The sequence below is a fragment of the Manacus candei genome, unplaced genomic scaffold, assembly GCF_025592945.1.
Source record: "Manacus candei isolate 608988 ecotype Guabito, Panama unplaced genomic scaffold, ASM2559294v1 h1tg000007l, whole genome shotgun sequence".
NCBI lineage: Eukaryota > Metazoa > Chordata > Aves > Passeriformes > Pipridae > Manacus > Manacus candei.
In genome coordinates, this window is record NW_026138055.1 from 8,976,039 (window position 1) to 9,000,787 (window position 24,749).

At 51.1% G+C, this 24,749-nt stretch overlaps 1 protein-coding gene across 1 annotated transcript in view; it reads left to right on the forward strand.

The window, feature by feature from the left end:
• The window catches only part of ELP3 (elongator acetyltransferase complex subunit 3), a 91,832-nt gene that overhangs the window by 44,006 nt on the left and 23,077 nt on the right, over positions 1-24,749 (forward strand). Inside the window, exons 10-12 of the mRNA XM_051812475.1 lie at positions 10,889-11,082; positions 15,185-15,275; positions 20,139-20,204. Coding sequence (XP_051668435.1) covers positions 10,889-11,082; positions 15,185-15,275; positions 20,139-20,204 — 351 coding nt within the window. The remainder of the gene's footprint in view (positions 1-10,888; positions 11,083-15,184; positions 15,276-20,138; positions 20,205-24,749) is intronic.

Here is a 24,749-nt window from a genome sequence, read left to right on the forward strand (position 1 = left end):
CTCTTGGAGCTTCTCTTGGAGTCTGAGCTGGTGCTGAAAAAGCTCTTCACTTCAGAAACAATTGTGGTTTCATGAACTATGACCAAAGCCATGGTAATTTTTATGTTAATGAGGGCGGTGGTGACGAGGAACAGGCTATTTTTGGAAACTATTTTCACAGATAATTGCTCTTATATTTCTGTGGATAAAATACCTCCATAAAGCCCCTCTGCCTTCTCACATCTGCACAGGGTTGGACTGTGTGCCCAGAGATTCCCTCCCTCTTCAGACTGGGTGGGAATGACTTTTGGGGTCAAATTTAAATCCAAAGCAGAACATCTTGGTGTAACGAAGTGGGAGAGCTGGGGGGTGTTCACCTGGAGAAGGATCCAGGGAGAACTTGGAGCCCCTTCCAGAGCCTAAAGGGGCTCCAGGAGAGCTGGAGAGGGACCAGGGAAAGGGCTGGAGGGACAGGACACAGGGAATGGCTTCCCACTGGCAGAGGGCAGGGAGAGATGGGAGATTGGGAAGGAATTCTTGTCTGGGAGGGTGTTGAGGGGCTGGTCTGGAATTCCCAGAGAAGCTGTGGCTGCCCCTGGATCCCTGGGAGTGTCCAAGACCAGGCTGTAGCAACCTGGGATAGTGGAGGTGTCAGGGTTGGAATGGGATGATCTTTAAGGTCCCTTCCAACCCAAACCCTTCTGGACCCTGTGATGAGGACATGAGGAATTGCAGAGCTGTGTGGAAAACCTGCATTTATTAATCTTGAATTGCTGCCTTTGTCTCTGTGAATCAGTATTTTATTTCCTCCAGCTCCCAACCATTAAAGTTGTGATAATCCTAATCCCTGCCTCAAAATACCCTCCCATTCAGGAAAAACCTGAAAAAAAAATCCCACGATTCTGCAGTTGAGACCCTTTTCCCACCTGAACTAAAAGGTCATTTCTAGTCACTCCCTGTCCAAGTGGTGGTTTTTTTCATGCCGGAAAACATCAGAGGGATGACTTTTGGGCTGGTTTTTTTTTTCACTAAGACCCCTTGCTGCTGAAATCGATAAGGAACATATGGCTGGGAACACAGAGCCAAAGAGAAAGGAGCCCAGGAATAAAGGGATAAGTCTTGGATAGAGAGTGTGAATTTGCCAGGCATTTGGGCAAAGAGAGCAAGCATCATGCAGTAAAATACGTATTTTAGTGCAAATCAAACACTTGTCATCAAACAGTAATGGCCAAATTACATTTTTGAGGGCTTAGTTGTTGGCTTTGCGTGAGTTTTTATGGGTTTTTAATTAAAAAAAGCCTCTCAGAAAAGCAAAGTGGTTTTGCTGTGAACATAAATGAGGGAAGCTTTGGAGGGGCTCTGTGGTCATGTCGATGTTCCTTCTGGAAAGGAGAGGTCTGGTGAAGGTGGATCAGATGATCAAAGGCAGGACAGAGTTGCTGGAGTCGATGTTTTTTTTTGTTTTTTTTTTTAGGAGAGAAAAACTTTACACGGGTTTTGCACTTCAGACAATGAAAAAAAAACCGCTTTATTTCCTGTGCTCGGCCCTTGAGGGGAAAGCTGACCCTTCCAGAAATGTCAGACCCGGGAGTTTCTGTGCTCGGTAAAAAAAGCGAAGGTGAAACTTCAGGGGCAGATTGATTGAGGAATTCTCCCGGGGTTTTTCCCAGACCTGCGTAATAAATGGAGCCACGCTCGGAGCACCTGCACGGCCCCCGGCAGATGGGGCTGCTCGGTGCACTGAGCACAATCTGGAGAGATTTGTCTTGGTGCTTCGCGCGGAGCCCGCGCTCAGGAGTCAAACCCACGCTCCCAAGGTCAGGCTGCTCGCGCCCGGGGCCTTTCCCAAAGGTGGGAATGTCTCTTCCCGTTGTTGAGCTGGAGTTCAGCGAAGCTTTTGAGACCGTCTCCCACAGCACTCCCCTGAAAAAGCTGCAGCCCACGGCTTGGGCAGGGGCACTCTGCTGGGTTAGAAGCTGGCTGAGGGCCGGGCCCAGAGGGTGGTAGTGAATGGAGCTGCATCCAGTTGGTGGCCGGTCACCAGTGATGATCCCCAGGGATCAGTGCTGGGCTCAGGCCTGTTTAATGTCTTTATCAATGATTTAGATGAGGGGATGGAGTCCCACCATCAGCAAATTTGCAGATGACACTAAGCTGAGGGGGAGTGTGGATCTGCTGGAAGGCAGGAGGGCTCTGCAGAGGGACCTGGATCCATGGGCTGATTCCAACGGGATGAGGTTCAACCAGGCCAAGGGCCGAGTCCTGCCCTTTGGCCACAACAACCCCCGGCAGCTCCAGGCTGGGCCAGAGGGGCTGGAGAGCAGCCAGGCAGGAAGGGAGCTGGGAGTTGGGATGGCCAGGAAGCTGAACGGGAGCCAGAGTGTGCCCAGGGGGCCAAGAGGGCCGATGGATCCTGGCCTGGACCAGGAAGAGTGCGGCCAACAGGGCCAGGGAAGTGATTCTTCCCCTGGACTCAGCGCTGGTGAGGTCACCCCTGGAGTGCTGTGTCCAGCTCTGGGCCCTCAGCTCAGGAAGGACATGGAGGGGCTGGGGCAGGTGCAGGGAAGAGCAACGAGGCTGGGAAGGGACTGGAGCACAATTCCCATGAGGAGAGGCTGAGGGAGCTGGGGGGGCTGAGCCTGGAGAGGAGGAGGCTCAGGGGAGACCTCATCCCTCTGCACAACTCCCTGCCAGGAGGGGGGAGCCGGGTGGGATCGGGCTCTGCTCCCAGGAACCAGCAGTAGGACAAGAGGTCACAGCCTCCAGCTGTGCCAGGGGAGGGTTAGGTTGGATATTTGGAAGAAATTCTTTCCAGAGAGGGTAATTTGCCCTTGGAATGGGCTGCCCAGGGAAGTGGTGGATTCTCCATCCCTGGAGGTGTTTAAGGACGGACTGGATGTGGCATCAGTGCCATGGGCTGGGAACCACGGCGGGGTTGGATCCAGGGTTGGACTTGATCTCAGAGGTCCTCTCTAACCCAGCTGATTCCACGATTCTATGATTCTATGAGACGTGTTGTTTCGGCACTGGGGACATCTCAGGGCAGGGACTCCTCGAGTTCCGGGTGAACTTGGAGACAGCAAGTATATCCAGCAGGAGGAAACCTGTAGATCCAGGCAGTCCAGGAGGAAAAATAGACTTTGGAAGGGATGGGATGGGGTGGGGTGGGATGAGGGGGCACTTCCCTCCTTGTCTGGCATCCGGAGTTTCCTGTCCTGTTTAACGTGGTAACATTTTCTTACCGGAGCCGAAGGTTGTGAGGATTCACCTGGAAAAAATTCCCTTTGGCGTGTGGATTTGAGGGTTTTGAGGCTCTTGGAAGGGAGGAGATCCAACAGCTCAAAGGGTCAGTTTATAAGGCCCTTTAGAGAGCAGGGAAACAAATCCCAGTTTTCTTGTTTGACATTTCAAGTGTCAAATGAGACATCACAGAACAACCTCAAACTGGTCCTCAGCAGAGAACTGACCCTCTCATGGCAAGACTTGTGGGGTTTGTGTCACTTTTAGTGACTTCCATATTCATATTTATCTATGTAATATATACCTATAAATAATTAATAAATCAAATCTGACTCCTTGAGTGTGCCAGGAGCTGAAAGGATTTTATTCTGGAGCTGTCGAGAGTCAGGAAAGTTAAAATTCCCTGGAATGTTGTCTTTCCTCCCCTTGATCACAGAATGCTTTTCAGAAGCTCCCAGGAGAGGTGGAAATTTGGATCACCCACTTTAGGAACTTCTTCCCCCTTGGTCACATCCACAGGAGGTTTTGCCATGAGTGCAGACATGAAGAGGGAGTGATTTGGGATCGTTTAGGTTGGAAAAGGCCTTTAAGTTCATCAAGGCCAACCATCCCCCAGTACTGCCAAGGCCACCACAGCCCCACATCCACAGGGACTTTAAATCCCTCCGGGGATGGCAACTCCACCACTGGATGGCCCTTTCCATGAAGGAATTGTTCCCAATATCCAACCTGAACCTCCCCTGGTGCAACCTGGGGCCGTTTCCTCTGCGCTCCCCGAAGGAACATTCGGATGGACAGCAAGTGTTGCTCATTCTCCCTCAGGATAACACCTGATGGACCTCAAAAACAGGGATAAATCCGGTCCAGCATCAACTCCCCGTCTTCCTGAACGGTCTGTGTGGTGTTCTGGTGACCCAGACAAGTGTAAACTCGACGTCATGGAAAGTTACAGCCGTTAAATGACTTTAAAACGACCATTCCCGGCTCCCTGCCTTTCCCAGCTGCTGCTCCGCGCCGTGTGCGTTCCCAGGCTGCTCCAAAGGCAGGGAAAAGGCACATTGCAGTGTGCCTTTCTCGGTCACTGGGCCATTGTCTGCGCCAGTGAATGCAGATCCTATCGTCAGGGTTTAATTAGCCCGGCATTTACAGGGAAAATGCAAATTGAGAGCTAAAATGGAGCCACATTTTGGAGCCACGAGCTCCCGTTAATGCATATAATTAAAGCACTAAGTGATTGTTCCTTCCCTGTGGAGTTGGGGAGTGTCACTCAAGGCAGGAGCTTTCAAGGGCTCCCAGTATTCCCGGTTATAAATAATCCAGCTGATGGAGATAAGGAATGCCGGAATATGGAGAGCGCAGATAATGTTCTTCTTATTCACAGGGTGAATTTAATCATCTGCTTTAATGCAGGGCACCATGGTGGAGGAACCCATTCAGGAATCAGGCTGAGTGGCACCTGCTTTGGGGTGGGCAGTCACTAAAAAAGAGATTTCCACTTTTATTCTCAGCAAACCCTGAGGTTTCAGTGAAGTCCTTCCAAAAACTGCTGCATTTTTTAAGTTTATAAGACTGGGTGTGAAAATGGGACTGAACCGCTCACGGTGACCCCAAATTGTTTGACCTTTCCATGGCAGCTCTGACAGGGGGGACTCAGGGGTTTTCTGATTGAAAAGGTTGTTGCAAGAGCACAAAAAAGGGAAATATTTGAGTTCAGGACGTCATCTCCTCTTATTCCATGGAAGGTGTCCTTGCCCATGGCAGGGTTGGGACTGGATGACCTTTAAGGTCCCTTCCAGCCCAAACCATTCCATGATTCTGTGATCATAATCTGATTTTTTTTTTTTTTTTTGCTTCCTGGGATTTTTCATTGACTTTTGGTTTCCACTCATGTCTTTCCTTGGACAGCAGTGACAATGTCACACAGTTTTTAAGACTGGATGTGAAAATGGGACTGAACCGCTCGCGGTGACCCCAAATAGTTTGACCTTTCCATGGCAGCTCTGACAGGGGGGACTCAGGGGTTTTCTGATTGAAAAGGTTGTTGCAAGAGCACAAAAAAGGGAAATATTTGAGTTCAGGACGTCATCTCCTCTTATTCCATGGAAGGTGTCCTTGCCCATGGCAGGGTTGGGACTGGATGACCTTTAAGGTCCCTTCCAGCCCAAACCATTCCATGATTCTGTGATTATAATCTGATTTTTTTATTTATTTTTTTTTGCTTCATGGACTGTTCCATTGACTTTTGGTTTCAATTCCTGTCTGTTTTCTTGGCCAGCAATGACAACGTCACACAGTTTTTAGGACTGAGAGGAATTGGTGTTGGGAGTTGGGCAGGAGGATTCCATGGTGCTCTTTGACACGTATTCCTTGATGGAAAAATCAGAGGCCTCTTCGGCACCCAAGCCACCGATTTTCCACCCCTTTTTGGGCCCTGATTATTCCAGGGGCAGGGAGTTTATGGTGGATCCTATAGATGTCATTAGCTGTAATAACAGGGAACTTCCCCAGCGAAGGCATCTGCCCCTAAAATCAATCCCTGAGCTCCTGAAACACGTGGATAACCCTGCACATGGAATGTGTGTCCGTGGGATCCCGTTAAGATTCATGGTTTGGAATTCCCCAAGCAGCTGCTCCTACAAGGGAAAGATGTTCAGTGGAGCTCAGGTGGAGCAAAAGAATTGTGGATTCCAGGATTCTCTGGAATTTTATTTACTGTGGAAAAACTCCTCGGTTTTTCTCCCGTAAATTGAGGAAATGTTATTTTAAGGGGTGAAAAGGTCCACATTTTGAACCCACAAATCCTTTTAAGTTTCAGCTGATCTGAGTCGCCCTTTTTTTCTTTAATTATGATTTTTTTCTTTAATTATGATTTTTTCTCTAATTATGATTTTTTTCTCTAATTATAAATATTATAAATAAATTTTCTTGAATTCTAAAGAAAGCAATTAATTAGGATTAAATCTCTCCCATCCTGTCCGTTGTCTACACTCCCAAATTTACATTTTCCCTAATTATATGAGATGTTTTAAATGCTTTGAGTCTTCACCTGGAGGGGAAGAAAACTTCAAGCAGAGTTGGTTTAGTAGCTTTGGAGTTGGTCGTGCTTCCATTTGGAATATTCCTGAGTGGGGAGCCCTGTCCTGCATCCTCCAGAGATCCAGAAATTCTGGGAATACGTAGGGGGTCTGTTCTCTCTGGGTCATTTTTAACCTCTGTCTCCACTGTCTGGAGGATTATCCCTGACTCAGAGCTTCCTGGAGCTGATGGAAAGCCTCCCGTTGACTCCAGTGCTATGGATGGTGGTCTCTGGAACAGATATTTTCAGGATTGAGTTTGTTTTGGCAGGAAAACCGCTCAGAAGGTTTTTATCAGCCGGAGACACCTTTTAAGGTGTCTAATTAAAAATAAAAAAATAAAAAAAAAAAGAGGCTACAATTCCCACTAAAGCTTGGCATGTGGAAGCATTTTTCTAGCTCCTTTGTTTCGTGAGAGGCTTAATCAAAACTGTTTGTGAGAGAGAAAAGGTTAAGCCTTTAAATATTGGGATTTACAGACGCCGTTCCAAGTTCGACGCCGGAAAAAGGGGTTCAGAAAACAAGGCAATACTGCCATGGTATCTGGGAAATTAATTACTTCTGGAATGAACTGGAGGAGTATTTGGAGCAAGAATCACAGAATCAGGGAATCATAGAGTCAACGGGGTTGGAAAAGAGCTCTGAGATCATCGAGTCCAACCCTTGACCCAACCCCACCGTGGTTCCCAGCCCGTGGCACTGATGCCACATCCAGTCTGTCCTTAAACACCTCCAGAGACAGAGAATCCACCCCCTCCCTGGGCAGCCCATTCCAAGGGCTGATCACTCTCCACGGAAAGAATTCCTTCCTGATATCCAACCTAACCCTCCCCTGGCACAGCTGGAGGCCGAGCCCTCTTGTCCCACTGCTGGTTCCTGGGAGCAGAGCCCGATCCCACCCGGCTCCCCCCTCCTGGCAGGGAGTTGTGCAGAGGGATGAGGTCTCCCCTGAGCCTCCTCCTCTCCAGGCTCAGCCCCCCCAGCTCCCTCAGCCTCTCCTCACGGGAATTGTCCCTTCCCAGCCTTGTTACCCTTCTCTGACCCTGCTCCGGCCCTTCCATGTCCTTCCCGAGCTGAGGGCCCAGAGCTGGACACAGCACTCCAGGGGTGGCCTCACAGGGCCACAATCCCTTCCCTGCTCCTGCTGCCACCCTGATCCCGATCCAGGTCAGGATCCATCGGCCCTCTTGGCCCCCTGGGCACACTCTGGCTCCCATTCAGCTTCCTGGCCATCCCAACTCCCAGCTCCCTTCCTGCCTGGCTGCTCTCCAGCCCCTCTGTGCCAGTCAGGGGTTGTTGTGGCCAAAGGGCAGGACCTGGCCCTTGGCCCTTGGCCTTGTGGAACCTCATCCCGTTGGAATGAGCCCATGGATCCAGCCTGTGCAGGTCCCTCTGCAGAGCCCTCCTGCCTTCCAGCAGATCCACACTGCCCCCAGCTCGGTGTCACCTGCACATTTGCTGATGGTGGGACTCCATCCCCTCATCCCCTCATCAGTAAAGACATTAAACAGGGCTGAGTTCAAGGATTAAACTCAGAGCTGAAGGGATAAACAGGAAAACCCGTGGATTTTTTTCCGAAGGCCGGCGTTGCCGGGGTGTGAAGCGGCGCCGTCGGGCGGCTCCGGGCGCTGACGTCAAAGGTGCAGAGGGCGCGAAGTGACGAAATTCCGGGTGGGATTGGAAACCTTCCCTCCTGACCTTGCCTGGGCTGGGTGGTTTTAACCTCTCTTTCCTCCTCCCGTCTGCCTGGTGAATCAGGGCTCTGCCTGGGTGAATCACACAGGCTTTTGTGCTCAGGACCGTGGGGAATATTATCACACGACCTCGCTGGGAGCCCTTGTTTTCCCCCGCTGGAGTGGCTGAGGTACCTCTTGTACCTCGTTGGAGGAGCAACGTCGCTTCCTTTCCTTAATGTCCTTGGTCAGAGCAGTCCCCTCACGCACCATCTTCTCATTCCTCCTTTGTTTTCCGCCCACGGAAGGTGGAGTTCGGGCCGTGTGGGTTGTTTAGGGAACAAGAGGACTCGGAATCGCTTCTCTGACCTCGTACGGCTTCGTGTTACGCACCCACTGCACCTGCCCGGCTTCAGAATCAGGGCAGGGATTTGTGTTTTCCCTCTCTCTTTGCGTCTGGAGCATCGGATGCTCCTCAGGAGTGGGATTGGTGGTCAGCCAAGGGCAGGGAATGCCAGCCTTCCTTGACAGCCACTGGACCCACCTGGAAATCAGCCTGAACCCTTGGAGCAGAGGGGAATTCCCATGTTTTCAGGAGATCCGTTAAACAGAGGTGACGGTCTCCTGCTGCCAGATCCCGTTTCTGACCTCGGTTCCTTACTGGGAGTTGGACTCCATGATTCTCATGGATCCCTTCCAACTCTGCATTCTCCATAACCCAGCTGGGTTCTCCAACCCAGCCCAACAAAACAAGAGGATTCTCCCCAAAAAAACACGTGTTGGGTTCTGTCACATTAGTGAGGTGACTCATCCCGGTCAAGGATCCATCAGGAATCCGAGCTGGCATGAGGCTGGGAGCTGGAAGTGTGGGTGGGGCATAGATCCATCCCATCTCCTGCCCCTGGAGCTGCAGCACCAGCCAGCCCAGAGGGCCTCAAATGAGTCATTTGTGTCCTGTCCCTACAGCTGGTGATGATTTTAGGGTTAGATATGGGGAAGGAATTGTTTGGGATGAGGATGGGGAGGCCCTGGCACGGGTTGCTCAGAGAAGCTGTGGCTGCCCCTGGATCCCTGGAAGTGTCCAAGGCCAGGTTGGACAGGGCTTGGAGCAACCTGGGATAGCGGAAGGTGTCAGGAACTGGAAGAACTTTAAGGTCCCTTCCAACCCAACCATTCCATGATTCCGTGACTTTATCCCTGATCTAGATCTTGTTTGGTTTCTTAACTGCTTCAGCTGTCCCCATCTCTCTGTAAGGCTGTGTCCTAATGACTCTGGAGGTTGATCTGCCTGGAAAAGCTGTTCTTTCCCTGTTTCTGTTTTCCAGCTGGCTTGGCTCCCAGCTCTGTGTTTCCCTGGAGCTGCCCAGGGTGTCCCTGGAATGCCAGGGGCGGGGGCTGCTGGAGCTGGCGCTGGCTTGGGCTGGGAGAGAGAGAGTCAGGAACAACCTGGGCTGCCGTGGTCCTGCCACATCTCTGACCTCCTTCCCATCTGGGTGGTGGATCCAGCATCCCCTGGAGTGTGAGGAGGTCCATTTTGGTGGGTTTTGTCTTGTTGAAGGGAGGGTTTAACACATGCCAGGAGTGGGAAATGTAGCAAATTATCCGAGTGGGTCGGGGCCACGGGAATGAAGACAGGCTGGGAGAGCTGGGGGTGTCCAGCCTGGAGAAGAGAAGGATCCAGTTTGACCTTGGACCCTTTTCAGAGCCTAAAGGGGCTCCACGAGAACTGGAGAGGGACTGGGGACAAGGGTTGGAGGGACAGGACACAGGGAATGGCTTCCCACTGGCAGAGGGCAGGGAGAGATGGGAGATTGGGAAGGAATTGTTGGCTGGGAGGGTGCTGACAGGCTGGGATGGATTTCCCAGAGAAGCTGTGGCTGCCCCTGGATCCCTGGAAGTGTCCAAGGCCAGGTTGGAGGGGTCTTGGAGCAACCTGGGATAGTGGGAGATGTCGGGGTTGGAACTGGATGAGCTTTACAGTCCCTTCCCACCCAAACCATTCCATGATTCCGGATAACTGGTGAAGCACTTCAGCAGCAACTGGTGAGACCACACACCAACCATTAACTCACCTTAACAAACCTGTGTGGGTTTTTATTCCTGTGAGAATCCCATGCTGGAGAGAGAGATCAAGCCATGGATATCAAGTGTTCCACGGTCTAATCCAACCTGAGCCCCGGCCTGCGGATCCCGTTGCAGCGAGGCCGTGTCATCACTTAACTCAATTTAATGCTTGCTTGGTTCGGGGGGGGGGCCTTTGGAGTTTATTTTTTTTCTCCCCTTTGCAAGTGATTTTATTTTAATTGTCATCACTGGAAATTTAATCTGCGGAAAAAAACCCCGACACGCGAGCCGGAGCCGCTCCGTTGGCGGCGCAGAACGGAATAAAGCAGGAGCTGCACTTCATCCTGCCGTTTCCCTGGGCCTGTTGAGAACATCATTGCAGAATAAATCTGTTTTTCTTCATTGCTATTCAAATGATGTGGCCCAGACACATTGATTAATCTCTAAGTGTGGCCCTGCTGAGATGGGAGATAAGTACCCTCATTCCTATTGTTCTAATTCCGAGCACAGTCTGTTACAATAAATGCTGCAATATCTATTGAATTCCTGCTGAAAGGTACGAGCAAGGCACAGATTTGACTCTCTCGGTGTTGCCATGTGGATTAATTTTATTTTTTTTTTCCTCCCTTAATGTCTTTTTTTTTTTTTTTTTCCAAACCCAGAACACGCTCCTCTCGTTTCCAAACCCGCCGCGAGCTGATAAACGCTCCCAACCCAGGAATTCTTCAAACGCACTTAAAATTACCTTTTGCAAAAACCCCTCTGGAAATCAGTTTTGTTCGAAGCTCGGGGAAGAAACGTAGTTTCTTTCTTTTGCCCTGACTCCCATTTTTTTTTTTTTCTGTTCCGTTCCTGCAGGAGTTTTTCGAGAATCCCGCTTTTCGCCCCGACGGGATGAAGCTCTACCCGACCCTGGTGATCCGTGGCACCGGCCTGTACGAGCTCTGGAAAACTGGGAGATACAAGAGCTACCCCCCCAGCACCCTGGTGGATCTGGTGGCCCGAATCCTGGCCCTTGTCCCCCCTTGGACTCGCGTGTACCGTGTCCAGAGGTAATTTTCCATGCCTGCGGATTTGCTGCGCTCGGAGGGATCCGGACCTTTGCAGCGAGATCTGACTCAGCCTTTCATTATTTCTCATAGCCTCAATCATTAATTCACTAAAGGTCTTTAAAACTGCTTCAGGGTTTGGTTTTTTTTTTTGCTTTAAAACCTCTTCAGGCCGGGAGAGGCCGAGGAGGATGAGGAGCTCTTTAGGTGGAACTCCATGTCCAGAAATTTCTGGAGGCTCCGCTTCCTCCGGCAGCCAGACGAGAGCCTGGGACGCAGCCCTTTAATGATCCTGAGGGATAATTGCCTCTTGGCTGTGGGGGAACATTCCTCTCTTTGTGGCAGGAGCTGTGAGCTGTGTCATTTTTCTGGCTGTGGAGACTTCCTCTCTCTCCCCGTGGGCGTTGCAGGGTTTTCGGGAACGTTCCGTGGTGGCGCCATTATTCCCAGCACCCACCTCCCGGAATTATGGATAATCATTCCATTAGCAGTGTGGGGTCTTCCCTGGGTTATTTTGCTTCTATTATCTCCTAAATCTGCCTGATAATAGGAAGGGAGGTTGTAAACACTTCCCTATTTTTGCATGCACAGACAATACTCCATTGGCTCCCGGCTCCGTGAGTTGGAATCGGTTCCAATCCTGTGCTCTCCAAGAGGAGAGTGAGGAATGAGACCTCACCTGCCTGGGTTTCTCCAAAGAATTTGCTTTTGTGCCTGATTGGAAGGGTGACAAAGTGGGGATAAGCCAAGAAATGTGTCAGAGAAGGAAGTGGCCAAAGGCAAGAAACGCTGGGAAGCTCTGACCAAGAAATTCTGGATTCAGGGATAACGGTGGAATTTCTAAAATACCCATTTAAAAACTAACCTTGTTCAAAATTGTGTGAATTTACAGTGGCACAGAAAAGAATAAGGCATTGAGGAAACCTTGGAGGGCTGGGAAGCATCCCTGGAAGGGGGAGGATCTGCTGGTGGCAAAGCTGGAGTGGGAGATGGGATGAGATGCAGGTCAGGGAAGTTGGGCATCAAACTCCGGGGGGGTTTTGCTGTAAATCCTGGGATCACCATAACAGAGGAGGAAAAGTTCTTAATGTCCTGGTCTGGAATAGGATGAACCACTGGGGAATGCAGCCCTGAAAAGCATTTTTTTCAGGATAACTCCATTTAGAGATGGAAGCGTCGATGCAGCAGTCGGAGCAGGCTTTGGGAATGCCTTGTGTGGAATAAGCCCCATCTTCGAGAATGAACTGTGGGAATACGTGCAGGGCAGCATCAGTCTTTTTTTGGAAGGATAGATGTGGACATAAACGACCTCTGAGAGAAGGAAAATCGTGGAATCACAGAACAGTTCGGGTTGGAATGGACCTTAAAACTCATCCCGTTCCAACACCCTGCCACGGGCAGGGAACATTTTAAGAAATTACCTTTTAAAGGAATTACCTTTTAAAGGAATTACCTTTTAAAGGAATTACCTTTTAAGAAACAGGAACATTGATTTGGGCAGAGAACACGAAAATTAGGAGTAGCCTGGAGTGAAACAAGGCAGGAATGTGGGAATTTTTGGTCAGGACAGAGATCCCGAGGAGTAGCTCGTTCCTGGTGCCGTCTCCGCAGCATTGCATCTAAATCCAGCAGGTTTATTCCTCAAGGATGGCAGCCCAGCAGGTCTTTTCCTGAGGAATTCAGGCCTGGAAAAGGCTTTGCTTGGTGTGCTGTCGCCCTGAGCCCCCTTTCCAGCTGCCATCCCACTGTCAGTTGGGATATCCTGGAGTGGTTTTCCCGCTTCCCGGCTTGTGGCAGCTGGAACGGGTCCATGGTGATTTTTACACCTCCAGAGCGGAGCCCAGGAGTTATTACTTGGATCTGAACTGCTTCCAGGGCCGTTGTGTGACTCAGGAACAGGATAATGAACGAAGCCAAGGTTTCTGAAAACATCCACGGGCTGTTCCCAACAACGGGAGCGACTTTTCCCTCGTTCTCTGCTGCATCCCAGGCCCTTTCCATCTCCACGAGTCCACCTTCCTTCACAGCTTCCCTTTCCAGGCTCTCTTTCCACAGTGCTTTCAGATTCAGCTCATGCCCAGACAGCAGGTTATCCCGACAGGAAAGCTGGAGAGGGAATGGAATACAAGGGTATGGAATGACAAGGACAAGGGTGTGGAATGACAAGGACAAGGGGGAACAGCTTTAAACTGAGAGTAGGTTTAGATGAGATATTGGGATTAGATATTGGGAATTCTTGGCTGTGGGGGTGGTGAGGGGCCAGAAAGGAATTCCCAGAGAAGCTGTGGCTGCCCCTGGATCCCTGGGAGTGTCCAAGGCCAGGCTGGATGGGGCTTGGAGCAACTTGGGATAGTGGGAGGTGTCCCTGCCCATGACAGGGGGTGGAACTGGATGGTGTTTAAGGTCCCTTCCCACCCAAACCCTGATGGGATTTGATAATTCCATGAAGCTGGGATGGCTCCAGGCTGGAATTCTCACTTTCCCATCAGACAAATCCTGTGGGATGCAGCTCCAAGGAATAAAAGGAAAACCCTGAGCTCCAGGAAGAGCTTGGAGCCCCTTCCAGAGCCTAAAGGGGCTCCAGGAGAGCTGGAGAGGGACTGAGGACAAGGGCTGGAGGGACAGGACACAGGGAATGACTTCCCAGTGCCAGAGGGCAGGGAGAGGTGGGATATTGGGAAGGAATTGTTGGCTGGGAGGGTGGAAAGGCCCTGGCACAGGTTGCCCAGAGAAGCTGTGGCTGCCCCTGGATCCCTGGGAGTGTCCAAGGCCAGGTTGGACGGGGCTTGGAGCAACCTGGGCTAGTGGGAGGTGTCCCAGCCCATGGATTTATGAGCTTTAAGGTCTTTTCCAGCCCTTCTTTTTATTCCCTACAGTAAAGAAAAGCTCCTTTCCTTACCCCCCTTGCCAACATCTCGGACTTGCAGAGGCTGGAGCAGCACAAGGATCAGACCTTTGGGAGGAGACCCTTGGAGACCTTTATCTTTGATAAGATGAAAAAGTAGGAATTGCTAAAAATAGGGAAAAAAATGCTCCAAATAGGAATTGCCAACCATAGGAATTGTTAATGGTGTGAAAGCAGTTCCACAGGGAACTGGATGGATCCATTAACACGTTGGTGTCGGGTGTCTGATGGATCCACCGATCCAATTAAGCTAATTCCATCAGCAATTCCCTGATTGGGGGGAATCAGGGAATGATTCTGAGTCTTGCAGGGATAAAGGAAAAGGGGGAATGCTCACCAGGGAATGTTTGAGCCCAGTTTGCTGAGTGTCTCCCGTGTTTGTGTTGTCCTGATTTTCCCCGTGGAAGATCCAAGGGGTTTGGATGCACCAGCAATCCCAGTGGTTCCTTCCCAGCCTGCTCTGGATGCCTAAATCCTGCCTTCCCTGAGGGGTGGTGTCCTGCTTTGGTCCTCTCCAGCAGGACAAACTGCCCTGGGAGGCAGCACAGAGGCCAAACCCGGCCTTGCCTTCAAATTCCATCGGTGCTTTCCCTTGGAAAACCGAAGGAAGGAGTCCTGCCATTTCCAGACTCCCGATTTACATTCCCATGGGAAGGGCCTGGACTCTCTGGCCGCTGCAAATCCTTTCCTGAGCAGAACTTTTTGGCTTTTAAGCAACTAAAATCCCAACATAGAGAAGTTATAATCCCGATGGATTTTCCCTGCTGGATGTTCAGCTCCCAAACTGCAGAACTGGTTCCAAATTACTGGTTTTCCAGCAGCAGATTCCACGAAGAACATCCGACCTGGACTCCTAGAAAAAGGTGGAACCTCAGCTGGATGATCTTTTTTTTTTTTTCCCCCCAGATTCCCAAGAACTGAGAACAAAATCACGATTTTTATACCTTTAATTTTTTAATCCCTAAAACCAACTTTTATATTACATTTTTTTTTACCTAAATAAAATCTGTAGCATTTCCCCTCCATTTTCCTCCTGCTCTTAGTTGTGTTTTACCCATTTTATTCAACCAAGGGCTCAAAAACAAGGGAATTCTGAGGAATTCTGGGATCTGTTGTTTGGGATCTCGGCTTAGGTAGCTTTGTGGTGTCTTCCCTGCCCATGGGGTTGTTTAAAGGGTTCTCTTTTCCTTTTCCATGCAGGGATATCCCCATGCCACTGGTGAGCTCTGGGGTGGAGCACGGCAACCTGAGGGAACTCGCCTTGGCCAGGATGAAGGATCTTGGGACACAGGTAAAAAAAAAATCCCGGGAAGGGCTTTGAGAAAAAAAACCACAAACAACTTAATGACTAAAAAAAAGCACTTTAACGATCCTTCTGGGATCATTATAAAACTGTGTTTGTTTGGGTGACTTTTTTAGTTTTGTTTGGGTGACTTTTAGTTCAGCACTTTCACCCCCATCCCTGGTAACTAGTTTGGGATATTCCATTTTTTTTTTTTGGGAGCCCGAAATCGAAGAGAGGAGGCAGGAAAGGTTCCTTTGTGATCGATGCAGTTGGAAACTCTCCTTCCTTTTCCCTTTTCCCACGCACTCCGCTGGCTGGAGCAATTGGAAGGAAGGCTCTCAGTGGAATCTTGCAGGAGAGGTTTCAGCACAAACAAAAGGAGTCTTGATATTCCTGATATTTCTGATAAAAACACGGGGGAGGGGGGAGGGGAAGGAATTGGATTTGTGTTGGCAGCCAGGAAGGATGGATTCCCAGCCTTTTCCCAGTGTTCCTCCTGCTCTGCTCTGCCCCTGCCCACTGTTTAAACCTCCCTCCCAAACTCCCAAAGCCCCTCCTGGAAAGTTAATGCCCTTTTTCTTTTGGGATGTCCCACTTCCTGAACGAAACGTGGCACAAACCCCGTGTTTCCTGAGAATGTTCCACCCACTGAGGGTGCCCGGAGGAGCTGTGGCTGCCCCTGGATCCCTGGAAATGTCCAAGGCCAGGTTGGAGGGGGCTTGGAGCAACTTGGGATAGTGGGAGGTGTCCCTGCCCATGGCAGGGGGTGGAACTGGATGGTGTTTAAGGTCCCTTCCCACCCAAACCCTGCTGGGATTTGATGATTCCATGAAGCTGGGATGGTTCCAGGCTGGGGTTCTCAGTTTCCCATCAGACAAATCCTGTGGGATGCAGCTCCAAGGAATTCAAGGAAAACCCTGAGCTCCAGGGAGAGCTTGGAGCCCCTTCCAGTGCCTAAAGTGGCTCCAGGAGAGCTGGAGAGGGACTGGGGACAAGGGCTGGAGGGACAGGACACAGGGAATGGCTTCCCAGTGCCAGAGGGCAGGGAGAGATGGGAGATTGGGAAGGAATTGTTGGCTGGGAGGGTGGGGAGGGGCTGGTCTGGAATTCCCAGAGAAGCTGTGGCTGCCCCTGGATCCCTGGGAGTGTCCAAGGCCAGGTTGGAGCAACCTGGGATAGTGGGAGGTGTCCCTGCCCATGGCAGGGGGTGGAATGAGCTGCTCTTTGCTGTCCCTTCCAACCCAAACCATTCCATGATTTTGTGATTCACTTCCAAAGGGCTTTGATTGCTCTGGTGTCCTGGCATGTGGGCAGGGGCACATCCCCACCACGACTTTTCCGTGGATCCCTGTGAGGATTTAGCTCTCCCTCTTCCCAGCTCCCCTTTCCTTAAAGAGCTTTTCAGGCACTGCTGCATCCAGGAATTGTAAATTCCCCTACTGCTGCCCCTATCCCTGGATTCCCACATCAATCTGTGCCACTGACCCGTGTTTTTTGGGATTTAACAGGGATAATCCTCCAGGCTACATCTAACTCCCTGCTGCCTGTGCCATCCCGCTTGGATCTTGCAGTCAGGAAAGGCGAGGGAAGAAACTCCAGGCTCTTTTCCTCCCAGCTGGGCTTTCCATCCCGCTTAATCTCTCTCCTTAAGCTGCTGCCCTGGACTTTTCTCCTTCAATCATTCCTCCCAGCCTCTCTCTCCAGGATTTGGCAGAGAGCTCTGCCATCCGCGAGGAGCTTCCATCCCTCCCGCCGCCGTTCCACTTCAAATCCCGGTAGGGGAGGGAAGCCTCTGGAATTGGGCTCTCCGGGGCTCCTTGGTGGAACCTCCTCCCCGGCTTTGCCGCCGAACCCGGCCGGGACCAGCTGGAAAAGCTGGGAGAGCCGATCCACGGCACCGAGGGGCTCAGCTGGAGCGTTAAAGGGCTTGGAAGTGTGGCTTTGAGAGGAGCCACGCTCTGGAAATGTCTCTGCTGGGCAGATGATTGTGGGCTTTAATTTAGTGAGGCAGAAACTCGGCAGCTGCCGGGAGCAGGATCCGAACAATCTGCTGCAGCACGGCTCGGAATGCGAGGGAACTGCTGTGCTCTCCATGGGTCAGAGGAGAAAGCTATAAATAGGCTTTGCCCTCCTGCTTCCCGGGTTGGAGAAAGAGAGGAAAAGGCCTTGTAGGAATCCCGTGTCTCGTAGGGGGCTTGGGGGAATCTCATGTATTTGCCGTCTCGATGGCGAAGAGCAGGCAGTTCACCAGCTCTGGAATCCATCCTCAGGGAATATTTGAGGGATGGGGATCAGCTTTGTGTCTGTGGTTGTTGAGGATTTTTGTTGGAGGTCCCAGGGACCAGGGATTGCCCGACGCCGACCGCGGGTGGAGATGCGCAGTTGGGACGTGGAATTTCAAAGGAAAATCCCAAAACACACGGTCACTCCTCAGGTCTGGGGTTCTAAACGAGGAGTGGACGTTCCTCCCCTTTTTTCTGGGCTGTTTGTGCGGCTGGAAATTGGAAAGCAGGGAGGAGTTTGCTTCCAACTGGAGCAGGTCACTGGTGGTTCCCCAGGGCTCAGCGCTGGGAACAGTCCCGTTTAATCCTCACGGATGGTCTGGGATCGAGGCACCCTCAGGCAGAGGTGGCAGCGAGTTGGGTGGGATGTGGATCTGCTGGAGATCAGGATCATCTACAGAGGGAGCTGGACAGGCTGGATCCATGGGATTGAGGGGCCAAGGCCAACGGAGTGAGGGGCAACAAGGCCACGTGCCGGGAATTGCTCGTGGGTCACCACAACCCCATGGAATGTTCCAGGCCCGGGGAAGAGTGGCTGGAAAGATGGGAAAGGCCCTGGAGGTGCTGGACACAAACCCAGGTGGGCAAGGGGGCCAAGGGCTGTGCCAGCCCTGGTGTGGCAGCAGGAGCAGGGAAGGGATTGTCCCCCTGTGCTGGCACTGCTGGGGCACCTCCAGGGCTGGGGGCAGCTCTGGGACACTCCCAAAAATGGGAGATATGGAGAGGCTGGAGCGTGTCCAGGGAAGGGAACGGAGCAGGGAAGGGGCTGGAGCAGCAGGAGCAGCTGAGGGAGCGGCGGGGGGCTCAGCCTGGAGAAAAGAGGGATCAGGGAGCACCTTCTGGCTCTGCAACTCCCTGATGGATCCAGGGAAGGGTCGGGCTCTGCTCCCAGGGAACAAGGGACAGGAGGAGAGGAAACAACCTCCAGCTGTGCCAGGGGAGGTTTAGGTTGGATATTGGGAATGATCCCTTCATGGGAAGGGTTGTCCAGCCCTGGCACAGCTGCCCAGGGCAGGGGTGGATTCCACATCCCTGGAGGGATTTAAAATCCCTGTGGATGTGGCCCTTGGGGTGGCCTTGGCAGTGCTGGGGGACGGTTGCATTCAGTGACCTCAGAGGGCTTTTCCAACCTTAACAATTCCATGATTCCATGCTGTAGAATCCCAATACAACACTGAACCCTGGGTTTATCACACCCCACTCCAAAACCCAGACACAACCCCCCCCGTTTTCCCTATTATTTTGTGAGATCTTGGCTTTATACCAATAATGGAATTTAAAAGCACTCGGAGACAGGGCACGAGGCAGAGCTGAGCTTGTTCCCACTGCTCTGAGTTTCTGTGGGAATTGGATTGTCACACGTTCCTTCCCTGGCTTAAATGTCTGGCTTTTGGAATTACAGGGGCAGGTGGGTGTTGGTGCTGTCGGAGCAATTTTAACCCACTGGTGGAGGTTATTAATGTCTCTAAAGTGACAGAGGGCAGGGCTAGACGGGATACTGGGGAGAAATTCTTCCTTGTGAGGGTGCTGAGGCCCTGGGATGCAATTCCCAGAGAAGCTGTGGCTGCCCCATCCCTGGAAGTGCCCAAGGTGAAGCTGGGTGGAGCTCTGAGCAAGCTGGGCTGGTGGAAGGTTTCCCTGCCTGTGGCAGGAGGTAGCACTGGGTGAGCTTTAAGCTCCTTTCCCACCCAAACCATTCTGATTCCGTGATTCCCTGATTCTTCCCTCCAATTCCAGCAGCACTTGTGGAATGAAATGAGCATTTGCAGCTCAGCTGCTTTGGGTAAAACTGTTGTGGCAGCACTTTCCTGGCTAAAGCTGGGTCAAATTCAGCACTGGCTCACCAATAAACCCACAAAAACCTGGATGAACCCTCTCCCACAGCAGGAATTCCCACACTGTCCCAACGTCTTTGCTAATGGGAGCGAGTGCCAGAGTCCTCAAATTTTATTGGTTTTGCTGAAAACCACGAAATCTGTGCGAGTTACAACCCATCTTTCAGCACTTGAGCCTCTTCTCCTCCACTGTCTCACTTCTGAGGGAGGGGAGACTCCTTTCCAGGACTCATCCCAAGCCTTGGCAGCTCTCCGTGGCTGCTGGGTCATGTTTGCACTCAGATATTCGGGAAGAGCCCCTGGAGCAACTCCCATTTAAAAAACAAGGAGAGCTTTGCCGGGACTCAAACTCTCTCTATTTGACGCCCGGATTTTGCCGGCGTTCCACCTTCCCAGTGCAGGGCAACAATGGGTGATTCCAAAGCCGTTTTTCCCCTCTCCTGTTGTTCCAGGGATGTTTCCTCTCCCTGCTGGTTGGGAATCCGAGGCTGCTTTTCCTCGTGAGCCACAATGGCCACTCAGCAAATCGATTTTTGCCGGCGGGTCTTTCCGCTGAGCGCCGAGCCCTCTCTCCCGGTTGGATTAGGGCTGGAGCAGGGATGGATCAGTGATCCCTTTTATCTGGGAAGGCTCCCCCCCATTTGAAATCCATCCCTGCAGCTGTTTCAGTGGAGTTTTGGACCTGACATTGCCCGGAAATCTCTGGGGTCCGGAGCTTCCTGACCGTCTCCTCTGTGATTCCCTTTTCCCAGTGCCGCGACGTGAGGACGAGAGAGGTGGGAATTCAGGAAATCCACCACAAAGTGAGACCTTACCAGGTAAGATTTGTCTTTTTTTTTTTTTTGCTTTTTTTTAAGTCAGAGCTTGTTTTCAACCACAATTTATTTTCTGGCACTGGGAGCCATTTGTTGCACGTCCAATCCCGTGGTTTTGCCTTTGCAGCTGGATCCAGTTTTCCGTGTATTTCTGCGTGTCTCGTTCCTTTATTTTTGGATGTCTCCTTTGAGCACGTGTGGAAATTTATGGACCACTGTGTTCAATAAATGCATCTGCAACCACTGGTCTATTTGGGTGTTTGGTATAACAAAAGATCTGCCTTTTTCCCTTTGCCCCTTTCCCTAAATTCAGGTTTTAAAAAAACCCAATAACACCACATGTTCATTGTGAACAGGAATAAAAATGTTTAGCAGGATGAGTTTGTAGCCTTTTTTTGGGGTGAATCTGCATGTTTTTATAGGCAAACAGTGCATGTGTAAATACATTTATGCACATGTATGGTTATATTTATTTATATGAGTATATTCAGTTAGCATTGGACAGATGTGTTGTGGTTTTCCTTCCTAAAATCCTTAAATAGTCCACAAAAAGATGCTTTGGAAAGGGAAACGTTCACTGCATCCAGTTTAGGAACTCATGGCATTCTTGAATGCTTTGGGTTTGGAAGGGACCTTAAAGATCATCTAATAAAAACTAAAGAGCATCTAATTGCTTCCAGCTCACTGTAGTCCCAAGGAGGGATCAATCCTTCCACAAAGGGATTGGGAATTCCATGGCATCCAAGGAAATGAGCATTTTAGGAGCACACAGGCCCTAATTTTACCATACATGTGTGCTGTGGGTAATAAATCATGCCCTGGAAATATCCTCCTCCTGTTCCTTTGCTACCATTAAGGAGGGACTGCAATGATTCCAGAGTTTGTCCATCAGATGTTGCCTTCACTTCCAAACAGGAATTCTTTGTGCCAGGAAGGAGCTGGGTCAGGATGGCACTTCCTGGCAGGATGGGCACGGCCACACTTCCTAAATATGAGCCACTAAATTGGGATTAGGACGTGACTCCTATCAAAGATCCTCTCCCCGGTGCTTTGGAGAATCCCTGGATTTCTTTAGGCTTGGAGGAGACCCTGAATTTGGCGCCGGGAGTTGGGCAGAGGGAATATTCTCCGAGTCCGGCGCCACAAGACCTTCTCCCAGGGATTCTGGGGAGCCACATCCTGCTTCCCACCCCACCCCACCTGTGACACACAGAAAGGAACAAGAATCCCAGATAAATGACCCCATTCCTACCCCATTCCTGCAGGAATGGGGGGCTGCCCAGACCCCTTCGCCTCTGCGCCACCCCCTCATCTGCGGTCACCTCACGGAGCCTCTCCCCGCCCCGGAGCCCCGAGCTGTCTGTTGGCAGCTCCTCTAACCCGATTTAAATTGTAAATTCCGATTTTTGGGGAGGGGAGGAGAAGCAGTTAGCAAATAGCTTATCACAGGGTTTTCAAAGCAAAATCCCCTTTGTTAGGCTCCCGTCTGGCTGAGTGGCAGGAGGGTGTCATTATGCAGTCGGAGCGGAATTTATCATGACAAGCCAGGGAGAGGAATATTCCGGGGGATGGCACCCGTTTTTTTTTCCTTGTGCCTCAGACTGATGACAAGGTGTACGATGTTTGTCTTGGCTCCACGAGTAAACACGTCCCCCCCCTGTCACATCTCACAAGAAATTAATCCCTCGCTCCAATTAATCACGGCTCCTTTCCGGGTTTTTTTTTATAATACATAACTCTGCTTATAATTTATTTATCGTTGCTAAGTCTGGGGCCTTTGAAAAAAAAGCCAATTTGAAGTAGTTTTTTTGGTGGTTTGTTTTTTTTTTCACTGGTTATTTACAGAGCTGCCTTTTCAAGTAGGAGCAGGGAAGGGGGGAAGGAAGGAAGGAAGGAAAGTGTTTTCTTGCTCCCACAGTGGTTGAGGCTGCTGTGGAATAAAGCCTTAAAAATGCTCAGGTGGGTTGTTGGAGTAAAGAGACGTTGGAGTGACAGGTTTTTGAGGGGCAATGACAGCTCTGTTAAGGATATGAAGCCCCATTAGTGTTCAGGCAGAAAGTGTGAGGCTTTGGAGCTGCTGTCTCTGAAAAACTGGGAGGGGGGAGTGGTGTTGTGTCAAGATAAGGATAATACAGAGCCTGGGAAGGAATAAAGCAGATTTTTTTAAGCTGGGAGGAGCTGGTTTAGGCTGAGCTTAACCTGCCCCTGTGTTTTGCCTTTGTTTGTCAAAAGAAGTTTAAAATAAATGTGCAAAAAGCATTTAATGGGGTTTTAGAGGGAAGTGGTGAGGGACGTTTTAGGGACAAGGGACTGTCCTGGGAGTGTCCAAGGCCGGGTTGGATTCCCTTGGAGCAACCTGGGAGAGTGGAAAGTGTCAGGGTTGGAACTGGATGGGCTTTAAGGTCCCTTCCCACCCAAACCATTGTGGGATTCCGTGACTGGCGTTGGGAACTGCAACGTGGCTGTGCCCCGACCAGGAGGTGATTTGGGATTGGCTTTTGCCACATTGGTGCCATCATCCCAGAAGGAAAAAGGTTCTGTGCACCTCGTGAGTCCCTGAAAACCCTCTGAGGGAGGTTGTGTATCCCAGGAACCCTCTGTGCCCAGGGAAGTGGGAATAACAAACCCCTGGAGCAGCTCAGCTCGGCTGGTAACGTGTTTGTGTTGCCATAAAAATGCCACAATAAAAAGGCTCCTGGTGAAGGTTCCCGTTTGTCCTGGCCCATCTCTGTCTACAGGTGGATTTTTGGAGGGGAGGTGGGCATAACATGGAATCTGGTCATAGAATCTTGGAATCCCAGGATGGTTTGGGTGGGAAAGGAGCTTAGAGCTCATCCAGTTCCAACCCCGACACCTCCTGCTATCCCAGGTTGCTCCAGCGTGGCCTTGGACGCTTCCAGGGGCAGCCACAGCTCCTCTGGGAATTCTGTTCCAGTCCCTCACCACCCTCCCAGGGAAGTCCCTGCCAGAGGACAAGCAATTGGAGCCATATTTTCTATTTGTTTCATGTTGTCTTTGGAAGAATCCAGGAGTTTTCCAGTCTGAAACTCAGTGTTTAATAACATTTCAAGCCAAACCAGCTCTTACCCTGTGATCTCACTTCAGCATTTTGAAGCTGAGACGAGCTTTGGGGCAGTTAGGACAGGGTTTAATTGTTTAATTTTAAGCTGTGCTCAGCCAGGCTTGGACGTGAAGAGGAGCGGGCGACACGTTCCCAGACGGAATTCTCCGTAAACAAATCTTTAATTCATGGATTTGGGGGCAACAGAGGAGGTGCAGAAAAAAATGCCTTTAGTCTTTGCAGTGAGACTGGGAAGAATCATAATTGTCCAGGTTGGGAAAGATCTCCAGGATCACAGAGTCCAACTGTTCCCCCAGCACTGCCGAGGCCACCCCTGAGCAGTGTCCCCAAGGGCCACATCCACAGGGATTTGAAATCCCTCCAGGGATGGGGACTCAACCGCCTCCCTGGGCAGCCCCTTCCAATGCCTGACCACCTTTTCCATGAAGGAATTCCTCCTGGTGTCCAACCTAAACCTCCCCTGGCACAGTTGGAGACCATTCCCTCTCCTCCTGTCCCTTGTTCCCTGGGAGCAGAGCTCGACCCTTCCCTGGATCCATCAGGGAGTTGCAGGGCCAGAAGGTGCCCCCTGATTCCTCTTTTCTCCAGGCTGAGCCCCCCCAGCTCCCTCAGCTGCTCCTGCTGCTCCAACCCCTTCCCTGCTCCGTTCCCTTCCCTGGACACGCTCCAGCCCCTCCATTCCTCCAGCAAACCCTCTCTGACTGTTCCCCACTTGGAAAACATCAGGAAGCCCAGAATCCCGATTCCTTTCAGATCAAAAGCGACTTGAGAAGTTTATTTTCTTCTCCCCTTCACTTCCTCCACCAGTTCCTCTTTATCACCCAACCCCACCCCTGGTGTTTGGCGCGTTCTCCACCATCTGCCAACCCTCACTTCACTTCTCCCTTCCACTCCTTGGGATCTTCCAGGGCGGCTTTTGTCCGGGTTGTTCCCAGAAAATGGGGTTTGAGGCAGTTCTCAGGGCGCTGGTCTGGCTGGTTCTGGGGTCTGAAGGGGTGAAAACCTCACTAGTGCTGCTTGTGGAGAGACCTGGACCTGTAAGTGTGGGGTTAGTGAAGGCTGTGAGGTCAAACTGCTCCTTCTGCACCGGAAAGTTTGGGGCTGGAGCTGCATCTCCATGAGAGCAATTCCCTTGGGAAGAGGGAAGAGCTGCTGCTCCCACTCATTCTGCAGTGATTGTGGAACTCGAAGTGCTCCAGAATTTAGAGATTTTAGGTTTCTGCTTTATGAGTGAGACCACACCCTGTGTCCTTGACCCCACTGAGGGCACTGCCTCCAGCTCTGGGATCCCAAAATCAGAAGGATGTGGAGTTGCTGGAGCGAGTCCAAAGGAGGCCATGGAGATGCTCCCAGGGTTGGAGCCCCTCTGCTCTGGAGCCAGACTGGGAGAGCTGGGGGGGTTGAGTTGGAGAAGAGAAGGATCCAGGGAGACCTTGGAGCCCCTTCCAGAGTCTGAAGAGGCTCCA